Source organism: Dermacentor silvarum, chromosome 5, assembly GCF_013339745.2.
Source record: "Dermacentor silvarum isolate Dsil-2018 chromosome 5, BIME_Dsil_1.4, whole genome shotgun sequence".
In the NCBI taxonomy this organism is placed as follows: Eukaryota; Metazoa; Arthropoda; class Arachnida; order Ixodida; family Ixodidae; genus Dermacentor; species Dermacentor silvarum.
In genome coordinates, this window is record NC_051158.1 from 89,361,210 (window position 1) to 89,377,221 (window position 16,012).

At 47.2% G+C, this 16,012-nt stretch overlaps 1 protein-coding gene across 1 annotated transcript in view; it reads left to right on the forward strand.

Moving 5' to 3' along the window:
* Nucleotides 1-6,460: 6,460 nt before the first annotated feature.
* Nucleotides 6,461-16,012, forward strand: part of LOC119452490 (mucin-6) — a 30,036-nt gene continuing 20,484 nt past the window's right edge. The window contains exons 1-2 of the mRNA XM_037714607.2: nucleotides 6,461-6,871; nucleotides 10,694-10,933. Coding sequence (XP_037570535.2) covers nucleotides 6,814-6,871; nucleotides 10,694-10,933 — 298 coding nt within the window. The 5' untranslated portion in view covers nucleotides 6,461-6,813. The remainder of the gene's footprint in view (nucleotides 6,872-10,693; nucleotides 10,934-16,012) is intronic.

Consider the following 16,012-nt stretch of genomic DNA (forward strand, 5'->3'; position numbering starts at 1 on the left):
ACAGAGTGAAAAGTAACGGCAAGGGTGAGGATAAGACCGAACACTTCGAGCAAGTCCAAGCAGTCTCGGCAGGCGCCTGGAGCAAGTTCCAACAACAAATGGAAAACTTAATACAGCAGAAATTTTAGCGTAATTTTAGCGTCTTCATAGTAGACCTAATTTATGGTGCCTGGCGGAGGTTTAATTACTATGCTGTCCTCGAAAATGTTTCACCACACTGTCATACAACAAGAACTTATGAATCCGGAATGCGAACTGTTGGCTACTCATTTAGTTCTTTCCCGATGTGCTCCCATTACCATAGTAAACGCTTATTTTCCTACAGGCGTCCGCAGCACAGACTACTTTGATGGTTTATGGGGAAAATCAGACAGAGGTTTCATTAGCTGGGGACCGTTGTTCACATAATATCACGTGGAGTTATCGCTCAGATGTGAGTGCTGAGCTCCTGTGACTATGGCTATCATAAAATGTTCGCTGCTGCGATAGCCGGGCTGTGATATTTATGCGCCGAAATTCAAGTTTCGTGATTGACCTAACTCTGGCAGCTGTTGGAATTAGCGTGTCATCAAGGAAATCTCTAAATAATGGGACTTCCCGTGATCATTTCCCTATATTTTTTCTATAATTCGTTCCCCGCAGAGAGTCAGTGATAAAATAATGAGATTTGTCAACAGCGGTACATATACAAGGTGTTTCAGCAAACACTTTCAAAATTTATTTAAGGTTGCCTGGGGCGGATAGGCCAATTCTAGTTAATGAGCTGGCCTACTCGGAGAGGCGGACATTACTTGCACAAGCAATTGAAATGCATAATCGAATAATTACCCAAAATTTACTAATTAAGTTTTTAACTAATTACCTGATGGCCCATATTGCAATGTACAAATTGTAGCCGTGGAGTTCGCAAGACGGACCCACTTGGAATTAATTTTCAGGATGACAGCAGTTTTGAGATATTAATTCCCCAACTTTGCGGAGAAATGCATTGACGTTCCAGTTAATTTTGTGCTTCAATGCTTAAAGCGACCTTTTGTTAAGAAACTAACTGGAACGCCAATGCATTTCTACGCAAAGTTTGGGAATTAATATCTCGAAACTGGTGTCATCCCGACAATTTGTTCCAAGTGAATCCGCCTTGCAAACTCCACGGCTACAATTTGTAAATTCCAATATGGGCCACCAGGTAATTAGTTAGAAACTTATTTAGTGATTCTTGTTAATTATTCGATTATGCATTTCAATTTCTTGTGCAAGTAATGTCCGCCTCTTCAAGTAGACCAGCTCATGAACTAGAATTGTGCTATCTGCCACAGGCAACTATTAAGAATTTTTGAAAGTGTTCGCTGAAACACCCTGTAGATAGATTGTGCACTCTGGTAATAACTCATTACCTTCGCCTTATAACGCTGAGCGCGCGCAGCGGGTTCTAGAATGTCTAATTGACGCGATGCAGTGGTCTACATTTACTCTAGATGTTTCCACTAGACACAAAAACACAGAAAACCTTCCCTGTGGTGGACTAAGGAACGTGAAATGGCATATCGCTTTCGGAAAGCTGCGTGGAAGAGCCTTATAATGAGAGCCTCCTAAATCGGAAAAAATTCAAAATTTATTCTGCATTGTAAAACTGCCCAAGCTAACGGTGATTATAAAGCTAATGTAAACACTTACTTATCTGACCCGAAAAATAGGAAAGCCCTTCACAAGTTCATGGAGCACAACAAGAAATCTTGTGTGAGACTGGTTTTGCAGTCCTTTGTGCTGGCCCCAGTACAGGCTTACACTTATCTTGATTGCATATCACGGAACCTCGCGTTGCGATTTCACGCACAGTGCTCAAAATTGTTCAAAATGCCATCTCAGTGCAATGACCTTGAAGCGGTCAATTCATTTTAACTTCTATCTGTCGTAGCTTGTATGAGGTCGGCAGCTCCGGGTAATGATGGGACATCTGTCTGCATGCTCAAATTCTAGGCACATATCTTGACGGGAGAGTTGCTAATTATTGTGAACATTTCCCTAGAGAAAACATGATTACCTAACGAGTGGAAGATAGCTCAAATTATCCTGCTTCCAAAGAACGTTTATAATCGTCTATCAGAGCATATTTCTGAAATGGATGCATTAGGGACCGTTCAGATTGTATTCCCCGGTCGTTGTTTTATTTGGTTCGCTCATCTCAATTTAGACAGCAAAATACCGTTAGCTAAGAAAAACTGGCAAGTTTCGTGCTTCGTATGTAGATGTTGCGAAAGCTTATGACAGAGTAGAGTATAGTATTCTAAATAATAAACTCCCTGCCAAACTATCCATCGCTATAGTCATTTCTTAGGTCGGGGATTTCTTGCACGGAAAAACATTTTTCTGCACAAATGGAAAGCAGCAATCTGAGTGGTTCACCTTGACCAGAGGCGAACCTTTGTAGGGATCGAATCCCGGCCGCTATTTCGATGGAGGCGAAAATGCAGAACACCCGTGTGCTTGCGTTGTAGTGCATTTTCAAGAACCCCAGGTGGTAAAAATTAACCTGGAACCCTCCACTATGGCGTGCCTCATAATCAGAACTGGTTTTGGCACGTAAAACCCCAGAAAGAAGTGCGTCATGAGGGGTTATAGAATCACTGAACCATTTCTTGCACTCCTGCCGAAAATATACTTCCGTAAGAATGACCTACTTAGAGCAATTCCTATCGCGTATGGTTCTTCCTTTTACAGTGCCTAATATTTGTTAGTATTTTTATTAGAGCCTGAAAGGAAGTTTGTAAGATTATGCGTGAGTAAGTCATTGCTACAGGGAGACTATCATCTTAAACGTGTTTTCCTATTCATTACCATTAGATCGCATTTATTTTCATAATTTAGCCGCTTCGTCAAAAACTTATATGATAATTAAAAAAGACCTTATTACTATATAGTCCATACCTATTCATTACCATTAGATCCCATTTATTTTCATAATCTAGCCGCTTCGTCAAAAACTTATATGATAATTAAAAAAGAACTTATTACTATATAGTCCATACCGACCACTAAGTTAACGGAAAGCAAGGACGTTACGTTTCCATGCAAACCTTGGCCATTCCCCCGTCGTGGGTACATGCCATATGCTGAAGGCGACAACAACAACAACAATCCAGAACATGTGGGATTGGCCTGCTTCTTGGACAATCCCCCGTAGAGAGTACGAACCATTGTTGAGAAACATGAACAATAACAATAACAAAGAGGAAGCAACAGTGCACTGTTGATGTGGCCGTGACCGACCACGTAAACCGTGATTAGGTGGGGCCGCGACTCCTCAAAATGACTATGGCTCGTGGCCGTTGAAAGGCCATAAATAGGACGGAGAAAAAATACATCGCTATGTATTTCTCACTGGCAATCCTTCGGAGCAGTCTTACTGTTTGGGACGTTGTTGTGTATAGTTTTTGGATGAGCTGGGTGTTCTTACAGTTTTCTTGGAAGGGTCATGCCCAGGATCTTGATGGTTGAGGTAAGGAGGATACTATGCAAGGGAGTCGAAATCCTGGCCAGCTGGTACATCATTTACATCAAAGCCCAGTCGTTGTGGTGTGGATTCTCTTCTCTTGTGCTTCGTCTTTTTGACTGGTTTTTCCTGTGTCCCTCTAATGACATTTGTTTGTCCATGTCGGGTCGTCTCTTCTGCGCGAGGGCGATATCGGACTTTAGAACATGATTATTAAACTTAGGGGACTAGCCTGTGCCCCCTAAATTGAATCATATCATGAAATTGAAGGATCAAGTTCTCAAATTCGAGAATCGCAAACAGGAGTGCAATTCACGGCAGCGTTGACTGGCCGTCGTTCGAGATATGCGAAATGTGTTTGTAGTATCGCTGAAAAAAAAAGCAGACAAGGGTAAGCAGGCCAGGGGGGGGGGGGGGGTAACACTATACATGATAGAGAGAGAGCTTTTACAGCGAAGCTGTTTATGGCAAGGTTCTTGCGGATCGCGTCCGCGGACAAAACGACGCGTAGAAACCATTTTTTGGCTCCATGTGCGTAGTGATTTCGCTCCATGATCTTGGTGGTTTGGCTCCATGTGCGTGGTGGTTTCCCGCCAATTGTACCTTAGCTCAGGTGTCAAAACGGGTGATGGATGGGCCATTGTTATAGCCCTCGCCACCGCCGGTGCCTCTTTCACAAGTGTCGCGATACTCGGCAGCGGCACGTCCCACCAGCCGTTGTGGCTCTGGCGTAGAGATCGCAGTAGTGCTATTATCAGCAGTTGCCCTATGCACTCGCTATGGGGCGGACGCTCGTTTAGCCACATCTTCCAGGATCCTGACGTCAGCATCCTGGCGTTGCCGTGGAGTGTACTGCGGCTATGAACGCTGGCGCTCATACACTAGTCTATGACGATGGGGTGGACTTGGCGTAGCAAACGCACTACTTCGCCATTCTACTGGGCATCAAGAAGACGCCGATGTCATTGCTTTTTGACGAACATGCCAAATACGCTCAATGTAGTCAATAATGATAATATATCAATTCACTATAGCATTATTCACTATAGCAGACCCACCATGGTCACAGCTTCGCTTGCTTCCATATTGAGAATAGTGGAAGGGTTCTGAATTTTTAATTAAGAAAGTAATCATAAAGTAAAGATAGGCAAAATGCTAAACCGCAATTTATGTAAGATCTCATCAGCTCGAGCAAGCTAGGTGACCATTTGTTGCCGCCCCGTTTTAAAGGTGCCGCCAATAGATATAATATTTGTCCTCGCTAGGCCATACACAGGGCGCGAGCGTCACAAGTGAAAACGCTAGCGCTGTGGTCTATTTTGCGTCTCAAGTTGGAAAGCGTGGCGCCGATTCACCTTGGTAGCGTTTGTACGGCTTGCAGTGAGCTGTGTTTTAGCACAGTTTAGGAGGCACGGCTTTTGTAATTTTCTCGACGAGCTTTTTCTTTGTACTGCAACGAAATGTACCTTTGGGACACACGGAACACGCCATTCTGAAATATCCACGGGCTTATTCTCAGAGCTCAAGGGGCATGAAGTTGGTCACGAGGCCCGCGCTTGTTTTTGTCGATATTTGGGTACATTGTTTATAAAGACAGTAATTCTGCTGCTTTGATTATAATGGAGGCACTTTTCTAATTTGCCATCCTAAACGTGTTAATCTACGGATAAGTATATATTCACGGCGTCGTACGTCCACTTTTTTTCTGGAATATCTGTATTCACGGCGCGCGGGCTGTAATGTTCTTTAAAGTATTTGCCTTTGTGTAAACGGAACGGTCTTGGTCTTCGCCATGCCTTATTTTTTCAGCAGCTAATCCAATTAATAAGGATGCTTGCCATGGCGTGGTATGCCAACACCGCATCGAATTAGGCCGTTAGCGGCATTATGCAAAATATGACCACTATCAACCCATCACAGTTTCCCGACATTTTATTTCCTTTCTTGACGTTCGCTGTACTGAAGACAGAGAACTGCACTGAGTCTCGCACGGAGCATGTGTCACTCCGTGCTGAGAAACCTCAACAATGTTCGCCGCGATTCGCTGCTTATCCGAAAGTAATGAATCAGACACTCATGCTGAAGGCTAACAGAACTTTGTACTGTATAGACTCTCATGACCAAAGTTCTCAAAAATATTTTCTGTCTAATCATGTTGCGCTAAGGGTTAAATGCAGATTATTGCAGATATGAAAAACCATGTAACAGTAAACGCGGTAATAGAATGACCCGACTGGACCAAACCGAATAACAGATATGTCTCATGGAGTTAGCGGGAAACCGTGTGACGAAAGAACCGTTGAGCATCGACGGATGCATTCTCTCTCCTGTTCAAGCCAGCTAAACACTAAAGATGTACCAGATACAATGTGCTAAGCGTGCACAACCTTCCGCGTATGGCAGTTGCTTCACTGCTTCCCGTATGGTTGAAAGTTATGGGGTAGTTGTAATTGATGCGTGCTTGAAATGAACGCTGAAAACGACAACACGTATAGGGCACCGCTGCCAATGCAGGGTTCTAGGGCAATGTCGACAGCCTGGTGGTCTTTGACGCATGTGCGGGCCGCTGTACGCCGGTGCTTTTGCATTTTGGATCCTAACGACGTGCGGCCGCTGTGTCTGGAGATTCAACCCGTTACATTGTGCTCATCAAGAGAACGCTACTGCCACTGGGCCTCTGAGTGCTTGGTAATATGTTCCAAAAGTGTGGTAGAAATTACTGTCGTTAAGGTGGAAGAGCAACTACGTCGTATTTTTCTGCTAGATAGAGCCGCGCATTTTAATACGAAAGCTGCAGAAGAAAACGAGCAATAAATGAAGCAGTGTTTTAATCTTCTGACGACACGCTTCAAATCGATCGGCGGTTGAGGCTTTCCATTAGCGACTTCCTCCGTCGGGTCACCGGCCTAATTGTTTTTCTGTTTCGACCGTGCAAGCTACGGCTCTATATTTGGCTCATTTGCAAGACACGCGGACAATTGTCCAGTTAGTACATCACAGCCAGCGGAAAGACTGTATCTGAGCGGCCAATTATTCCGAAACAACACTTCGATAGCGCATGTAAGGGCATAAGCAGGAAGCCGAAGAAATGAACGATCCAACGCCTCCAGCGAGTGCTCACCAAGATACACGGCCGACTTCCCCTCGGAACTGCAGCAGCCGCAGCGGAAGACTGAGAGAAGAGATTGCAATATTTAGCGCCGCGTACCCTATTATGTCTGCAACCGACATATATTGAGGAGGGTACAAAAGCGGCGCAACCGTTCCAGTGATCAACACTTGTGCCTTAACGTTTTGAGCTAAGACCTTGCCAAGCTTCAAGGATGAAGTGCTTTCTCTTGCTGTTGACGGCCGCGGTAGCGAGCTGCGCTCCGAATTCAGGTAAATAATATGCGTAGAAACGCGAAAAGAAGTTGCAATCGCCTCATATTGATACCGTGTTTGCTTGCTTATAGCTCTTTAAGCGAAGTGCATGTAGAATGACTTGGGAATGGCTAGTTTAATTTGATTGTGTGAACACTAAGGAATCTGTCACCACCTTTAATTTTAGGCCTCGTTGACAGTTCACGAGGGATGCTGGTAGGCAGAGGTTTCCTGACGCACTGAGTTTACACACATATATATATATTGCAACAAGAGTATTTTGCAGGTAGACTAGATGAAGCGGTTAAACAAGCTGGCTCGTTGAAAACCGACCTAGCGCGAACCACACGATCGTCAACGTCTTCTTCCACACACTCGCTGGCACAGAGCTGGTGCCGATGTGCTCCGGTACAATCACTCCCCGCGCAGAAAGGAGCCAACCTGGCGACTTAGGGGAATGACAGCACAGGAGGGTCGTAGAACGGTTTCAGCCGAGTGACGTGAACTGTTTCACGCCCTCGGCAGCGGTGGTGGGAAGATGGCTCGAGCGGCTCGATGATGTAGTTGACGGGAGATGTTTGCTCTACTACTCGGTAGGGACCGTGGTAATTCGAGAGAAGCTTGGTCGAAAGGCCGGGAGTAGTGGATGGGACCCAGAGCCAAACTAGCATTCCCGGGGAATAGTGGGCGCTAGATGCAGATTCGTCATGGCGAGATTTTTGGCGACATTGGTCTTGCGCGGTAAACGAGCGAGCCAGTTGACGACACTCTTCAGCATAAGAAGCCGCTTCGGAAACGGGCGTGGCTTCAGAGACATCGGGTCGGTAGGGGAGAATGGTGTCCATTGAACATGATGGTTCACGTCCTTATAGAAGAAAGAAAGGGGAGAAGCCGGTGGTAGCTTGTGGCGCAGAGTTATAGGCGTACGTGACGAAGGGGAGCACCTGGTCCCAATTGGAGTGATCATCGGACACGTACATCGCAGGCATATCTCCAAGGGTACGGTTGAAACGCTCCGTCATGCCGTTTGTTTGAGGATGGTACGCAGAGGTGGTGCGGTGAACGATGCGGCATTCTTGGAGCAGTGCCTCAATAGCGTTTGAGAGACAGACGCGGCCACGATCGCTTAATAATTCACGGGGCGCACCGTGTCGCAAAATGAGGCGGCGAAGAAGGAAGCGAGCGACGTCTATCGCGGTGGCAGCCGGCAGCGCAGATGTTTCAGCGTACCGTGTGAGATGGTCGACGGCGACAATGATCCACCGGTTGCCTGCAGGAGTGTTGGGGAGGGGACCGTAAAGATCAATGCCAACACGGTCAAATGGTCGTGTAGGGCACGGTAAAGGTTGTAGAGGACCAGCGGTGCTATGAGGGGGAGTCTTGCGGCGTTGGCACGAAAGGCATGATCGCACGTACTGGCGAATGTATCGATACATGCCGCGCCAGTAATACCTCAGGCGTAAGCGGGAGTAGGTCTTGAATACGCCAGCGTGGCCGCATTGAGGATCGTCGTGGTAGGCGGTGCATATGTCCGAGCGCAGATGACGGGGGATAACAAGCAGCCACCTGCGGCCATCGGTTAGGTAATTGCGCCGGTACAACAAGCCGTCACGAACGACAAAGTGATGCGCTTGACGACGAATGGTGCGTGAAACAGATTCAAGTGAACGGTGAGAGAGAACGTCAAGCAGAGAAGCGATCCAGGGATCCTTGCGTTGCTCGGCCGGCATGTCGGTGATGCTGAGGGACGACGAATCGCAGGTGGAAGTTCGTAAGCAAAGTAGGTCAGGAGGCAGCGGAGAAGGGGATAGGGCATCGGCGTCCGAATGCTTGCGTCCCGAGCGATAAATGACACGTATGTCATACTCTTGAAGGCGTAAAGCCCAACGTGCGAGGCGGCCAGTGGGGTCTTTCATATATGACAACCAGCATAAGGCATGGTGGTCAGTCACAACGTCAAACTGGCGTCCGTAAAGGTAAGTACGGAATTTGCTGATTGCCCAAATAATTGCCAAGCATTCCTTTTCCGTTACAGAATAGTTCGACTCTGCCTTTGTTAGGGTACGGCTGGCATATGCAACGACATACTCGTCATAGCCGTCTTTGCGTTGGGCGAGGATGGCACCAAGACCGACACCGCTAGCGTCCGTGTGAACTTCAGTAGGCGCATTGGGATCGAAGTGGCGCAGTGGAGCATGGTGACCGGTGTCAATATGGTGAACAACCGCTGACGTGCGCCCCAAACGAGGTCGGCCCATGTCGAAAGAGGTCCGAAAACGGTCAAGGAGTTGAACGAGCTGATTGCGCTGAGCTTGCGGGAGCGCGTTATCGACGCTGCGCAACAAGACGTCGTGGTCGGGTGGGGCGGGAGCGGCGGCAGAAGTGACGGCATCGATAGGCAGTGGGGTCGTATCGCAAGGCGCATCAAACGGAAAGATGGCATCAAAAGTGTCGAGACGCCCAACAGATTCGCCACGTAATAGAGTTGAAGGGCAGGGAAACGGATTGCACGCGTAAACTGCACTGGAATCATCATCAAGTGTGACGACTGCGAACGGTAGGACAACGTCCCGGCGACGCGCACATTTCTCAGACGGTACAAAAAGTGCAGTTGAATTGGGGACAGCGTCACAGGTGACGGACACTAAGGCGACAGAGAAAGCAGGGATGACGACGTCAGCAGCGACAACCACTTTAGCAGACGGGCGACGGTCATCGACGGTTGCGGTACAGAACGGAGACAAGGCGAGTTGTGCACGAGCGCAGTCGACAACTGCATGATGCGCGGAAAGGAAGTCCCAGCCCAGGATAACGGCATGCGATGCATGAGAAAGGACGACAAATTCGACGATGTAGAGCGCATCTTGAATTAAAACACGAGCGGTGCAGGTGGCCGAAGGCTTCACGTGCTGCGAGCTCGCTGTGCGTAGCGAAATATCAAAAAGCGGAGTCGTCACTTTGTTCAGTTTGCGGCAGAGAATCTCACTAATCACACAAACAGCTGCTCCTGTGTCGACAAGAGCGTTCGTCGCGACACCGTCTATAAACACTACAATCTCGTTAGGCGGCGAAAGAAGAGGCCTTGCAAATTTCGACGACGGCGCAGTTCTTGCCTCAGGAACTGCGGCTGTTAGTTTTCCTCCTGGGCATGGTTGGAACGGCGAACCATGGGGGAAAGGGAGCGGCGGCGGGGAGAAGGAGATCGGCGTGAACTGAAGGCGGGGCGACGTGAATACGAGTCCGTGGCGTCAGATGTAAGACGGTGCGTAGCTTGTTGAGGGACATGACTAAGGTTGGGAGCGCCATCGCTCCGGTACAATATATATATATATATATATATATATATATAGACTCAGTGCATCAGGAAACCTCTGCCTACCTATATATATATATATATATATATATGTAATGCCTCAGCTGCCTGGCACTTTTCGGGTACAAAATGGTATCACAGTGTGATGGACACAGTGTCAGTTACGTTTTTATTGTTTTGTTCTCGAAAGATGATTATGAGTACGACATAAGGAGGGATTTGCTTAGCTAACAGTGGTAAGCGCTTCAGTCCCACTTTCACCCATTTGCATAAAGGCACAAGTTGTGTATTCCCAAATTGTCTATTCGGGCACATATCCAGTAGCACCGCTTACCGAGTGGCCCAAGCTGGCGTGAAAGGGAGGTTAGAAACGGACATCATGCCGAGAAGGGCACGCAGTTCCCAAAGAATGCTAACCACACTATTAATATAGATAATTGGGATAGGCAGTGTCTGGCACTAAACATAAGTTATGCTGATGACGATGACCATTGTTCCGTGTCCACACATGCGTCGCTCTTGTGCAGACAGCGAAGGTGGTACGCTGCTGTCCAAGCTAATGCCGGACGTTCAAGAATGCGGCCTCAACGAGGTGTGGAAGCAGTGCGTGAGTAGCAGCTGCGCCGAGGCATCCTGCAGCAGGCCCATCATCGGGCCCGCCTGCACGGCCGACTGCCGCTACGGATGCTACTGCGCCGATGGATTCTACCGCAACGACGAACGGAACTGCGTGCCACTGGACCAGTGCCCGCAGCAAGGAAGGGGAGGTACGTCACGTCCCACGACGCGAAGAAAGTCGAAACGAGTGTCATTTATTGAAGAAACGGAAGGCGAGGAACAACTGCAACAGGGAGTACTAGATTACGCATTTGGCGCTACCTTCGAGTGAATGGTCTTCCCTTGGCGTGTCTGGTGCCGGCACCTACCGGCCGTTTGTCGCGCAACGCCGGGTAACCGAGCGGCAGAAACCGAACAAAAAGTAATAACTCCCATGATTCTATGGAGCTTAACTTGCCTAGTTATTACATATGTGCTCTGAGAGATGCCGTAGTGGAAGGTACCCGGTAAGTTCTGACGCTTAAGAGAAACACTAAACCAGTTAAGAGTTGTGAATGTGATTACTGTAGCGGAGTAAATGAAATGCCGTTCCAGCTTTGTTGAATTTTGCACCGAAACCTCAACGGGCGCACATCATTATGACGTCGCGACTTTCCAAATATATTTTGGCTTTTGGGCTGTTTAAGCACAGAAAATGCTCTCCTTCGTTTGTTTGGAATACAATGTGACTCGCTTCTATCGCTGAACAATAACGTAAGCCTTAAGAGATGCTGTAAGAATCCATGATGTTGCGAGAAGTGGGTGCGGAAAGCTCACTTGGGCTTCACCACCGGTCTTTACTGTCTACTTAGAATCTGGCTTATCAGGCCACTGCTCATGTTTAACTTTTAAGGCATTCAAAAAATGTAATTTATCAATAAAAGAAACATTTATTGTACTTTACTGTCCGTTTATGTGGGCTGAAAGCGCGGTAAACAAATGGTTTTGCATTCCACGCCGTTTAAATTCGTTTAAAATAAGAACGCCATAACCCGTTAGCTGCCGCACCGGGACCCCGCGTGAAAGGCGGCACCTAAATTGTGTTCATGTCATTTGGTACTGGAGATTTATCTGGCCATTTCCAAAAATGTTCACCATTGTTGAATATATACATCGTCTTCCAGAGGCGCTTTTACATAGCACAATGGACGTCATGTGGGCCGCCGCCTCGTAATAAAACACGTAACTGTGTTCACTCCCTGATGGTGGTACTTTTAAGGGTGCGTCACATCGCATTTGTTGCATACTTTATTGTTTGGCCTTATGAACTACGCGAACAGTATTTTTGTGACGTTTCCTACCAAAGAGGCCACAGAAAAAGCGGGCGAGCAGTTCCCTATCGAGTGTGAATGGTACAGATATAATCAGAGGGAATTGAGTACTTCAATTTGTGCTGCAGGGGTAGCAGCCTGCAGAACTATACGTCAATTCATGCGCGCGGATGTTGAAAGCAGTGGGAAGAGGCTGCGTTGTCTTGGAGGTTGTGGCGTAATTCAGAGTCAACGCTTCGTGGGTCATACGGTGATTGCCGAGCATGGAAGCATCGACGTAAACACGCCTACAAAGAGGAGACAAGCTGACGCAGATCATCTGCGTCAGTTTCATCCGGAATAAGTTTAAGGTTGCCGTTTATACATATTACTTAAAAACAAATTGAGGCCTTCAATATGCAGCACAGGAGTACACCCTGCGTCAATTTAGTTGATAGTTTGTTGGCGTTCTTCCATGGGCTTCTAAATGATGGACTAACTTTTGAGCGCTATATAGTTTTCTTGCACAGCTGATAAGGGGAACTATCTAGTGCAAAAGAAAAGAGGGAAAAATGACGTACACAGATAAAGCAGAGACAAACACAAGCGCAACTTACCATTATGAAATTATGGGTTTCATCGGAAACTATGGTTTTTGCGCTTCAACTCAGTGAACTGAGAAACGCCGAGTCTAATGCATGATTGTCCATGTTGCGTTTTTTTTATGCCAGAAGTTTCAGTTGGGTTTCTGTTGAGCTGATCTTGGTGCAACAAGGTTAAAAAAAAGCTAGTGCTGTAATACATATAAACCGAGAGAGAAAGCGATACAGAAAGAAATAAAGGTTTGGCTGTATATGACTCTTAGTCCGAGTAGTCGTAGTGAGAGCCCAGCTGGGGTCACTCGTTGTTGTGTGAGCCCATTTATTTGAACCCGTTAGCGTGCTAAGCCCCAAGTGGTAGCCGTAGTGTTGGACGTACTTCCTGTAGTGGAGCGGTGCAGTTCTCCTATAGGTGCAGTGTGATAAGAAAAAGTATCAGCACTCGGAAAAATGAATAATCGGCTAGCCTGTATCATGGACGCTCACGAAACAGGTTCAGTGATACGCCTTGTGCGTGCTTCCGACTGATTGTGCACTAGGGCAGATAAATGTGGGGACGTCACCAAATACACCAGTTACATTAATGTAAAGGTTAGGAAGGTTACGTGCCCGGCAGCTAAGCGGGTAAAATTTTGCAATCGCGCTCGCTCTTGATTCGTAGTGGGTCCGTTTTTTTCGCGGGCTGTACGTTTTTGGGCACTAGGTGGTACAAAAATAAAAAAGGACATCCTAGTGGTGGCTCCCGAACCTGCTCGTCGCCGCTCGTGCCCGCCATACTCGAAGATGGTTGGAGGTCTTGTGCTTGCCTCAATCTCCTCCGCTTGCACTCCCCGTGGAGACAGACGCGTTGCGCTGGATCAGTGATATTGGGTATCTTTCTGCCTTGCTGCCTGACTCTGCGTACCGTACGCGTCAAACACAGGGGTGGGGGAGGCGCAGAGGTGATAGCAAGCGTGAAATTTATAGAATCAAGTGCATCCATGTGGGCCTTCAGACTCCTGATGAGCACTAGTTTGAGTTGAACGGCTTATACGTACAATGGCTGAGTTAACTCTCTCAAACGGGACAACTCCAGTTCGAATTCCAGTAACGTCGAACTATGGCTGTCGGAAAGCCGAATGAAAGGCTAAATTTAGCTCCAGTTACGTCATGCGTGGAGCGGCAGTGGCGCAATCTGGGCGCTCGGCGTATGCACCATCGTGTAATCGCTTCTTTCCTCTGCACAAAGTAAAGCGCGTCGGGGGTTATTTGGCAAATTTAGAAGCAATAATGCTATAACATGCTTTCCTTACATGTGGTTTTAACAAGTAACCACCGATGACCGATGTTAAAGACGTCTCACTCGAAAAATGCGATAGTATGCGCGAGTAAACCTCGTAGAAACGTTGGCTTGAACTGTCTCATGGCGGCCCACGAAACATCAAGTCCACAGTATAGATGCAGTCGTGTGACTAAGATAAAAAGGAAAAGACAACATCATGTCACGTTGCCGTAACAAAGAGAGGGACACAGGTGAAAGGAATCATTTTGGTGCGCCTTCGGGCAGCGACCCGTGCATACAACTATTATTTTTCGCAAAATTTGTGTTTTCTTTTTTTTTTTTTTGCTGCGGTAGAATCTAGCGAGTGCAGCGCGAAACATATATACATGCACGAGCCTCCGAGGTCTCCGTTGGGAAGCAACGTGCGCCGCCCCGAAGGTCTCTGCTCCGTTGTTGCTGGCTGCGCCGAGTTCAGCGGTGCCTTACGAGCTACAGGAATAGCTTGGCATATGGAATGCGTCTGCCACGTAAAGGACCCACGTTGGATTATTCGGCAGCGTTAGGCGTTTTCTAGAATGCGGCTGAAATGGTGCATGTTTCCTCGTTCTGGAAAAAATCAGAACACCTGCTAGCAGCCATTATTCCACGGATATATACTTTGAAATGTACTGTCCCAAATATACGCCTGGAATTCTGAACATCTATTCACTTAAAGGTGGCATTCCCAACCACCTTTGTTCGCTTTAATATAACTGTTCCTGAACAGCAGTTTTCATTAGAGGCAACAATCTGGGCACCTCTTTTCTAAAGAAGTAGTTTTCTGAACGCGTACACGCTGCAACAAATAGACGAACCTGTAAAGCTGCAGATGAGGTAGTCTGAAGGCGTTGTAGTCTCGCCGTAGAAGTATGTTGGTCATCTATTTTCTTGATATGCGCATCAAGTATTCTCAAGACCTGTTCTGTGTAAAAGAAGCATTGTGACCTGCTGTTTCAGCCTGTAAAACTGCTATTCTGAAAGCAGGATTGCAATTGGCGCTATTTGGTATTTGCTTTTGGATAAACACGCTATTTTGCATAAAACCACTTCAAAACAGAAGAAAACAGGAAACAGGACGAGATGGTTCTGTACGCGGTTTCACAATCTCTGCTGCTACACAGCGTACGTATTTGACACAACACTATTCTTAACACGTGCTCCTTGTAAATGTAGCATTCGAAGCCGCTATCCGCTGTGAAAGTGGTATGGTACTAATTGCGGTTAATTGCGGTTCACTGGTTTCAAACCGAGGAGGGAAGGTAAAAGGCGGTACACCACAAGACTAGGGCAACTTGTTTCCTGTAAAAACAATTTTGTAAAAATTAGAATGTTGATGTTTCAGATGCATTACGAGGTACGCCGTAGTGGATGACTCCGCATTTAGACCACCTGGGGCTTTTTAACGTGCATCGAAATCTAAGTAGCCAAGCGCTTTTGCATTTCCGGATTTGAGCCCGCGACCTCGAGCTCAGCGGCACAACGTCATAGTCACTGGGCTGCAGTGGCGTGTGAAGTAGTATTCTAACTACCCGTTGCTTGTGAAGGCGGCATTCCGAACGCATATATTCACTGTATAGAAATAGTATACCCTGAATCCCCATTTACAGCTCCGTTTTCCGTTCGACCTTCCACGACGTGATTGCACACTTGTAGTCCGTCTGCAGATTGGAGTTGCTTTTAACAGAGCATACTCTTTCTGATCGGAATGGCCGATAGCCCACTTTGTGACATATGCGGATGTAGCGGAACGATCGCGCACCATCTCTGCGAGTGCCCTCGTTTTAACCCACAAAAAGCAGCACTCTGAGCCACGCCAGACCAGTTCGACAAGCAATGCCCACTCACGGAAAAAAAAAAAAATCTGGGAAACTGGCCTACACGAACATCCGCGGCAGGCGATATGAAGGCGCTGCCGCGTTATTTAAAGGACACCAGAGTGCGTGACCAGTTGTGACTGACCACTGTGTGACGTAGGATGTATAAGTGGTGCGTTGACACTGTGTATGACCATGTAACGCCTTGGAAGACTGTGTGACAGCGCCTACGGAAACAGTTCTGTATTGTTGTGTGTGTTTCTTTTCCTTTTCCCTTTCGCACCCC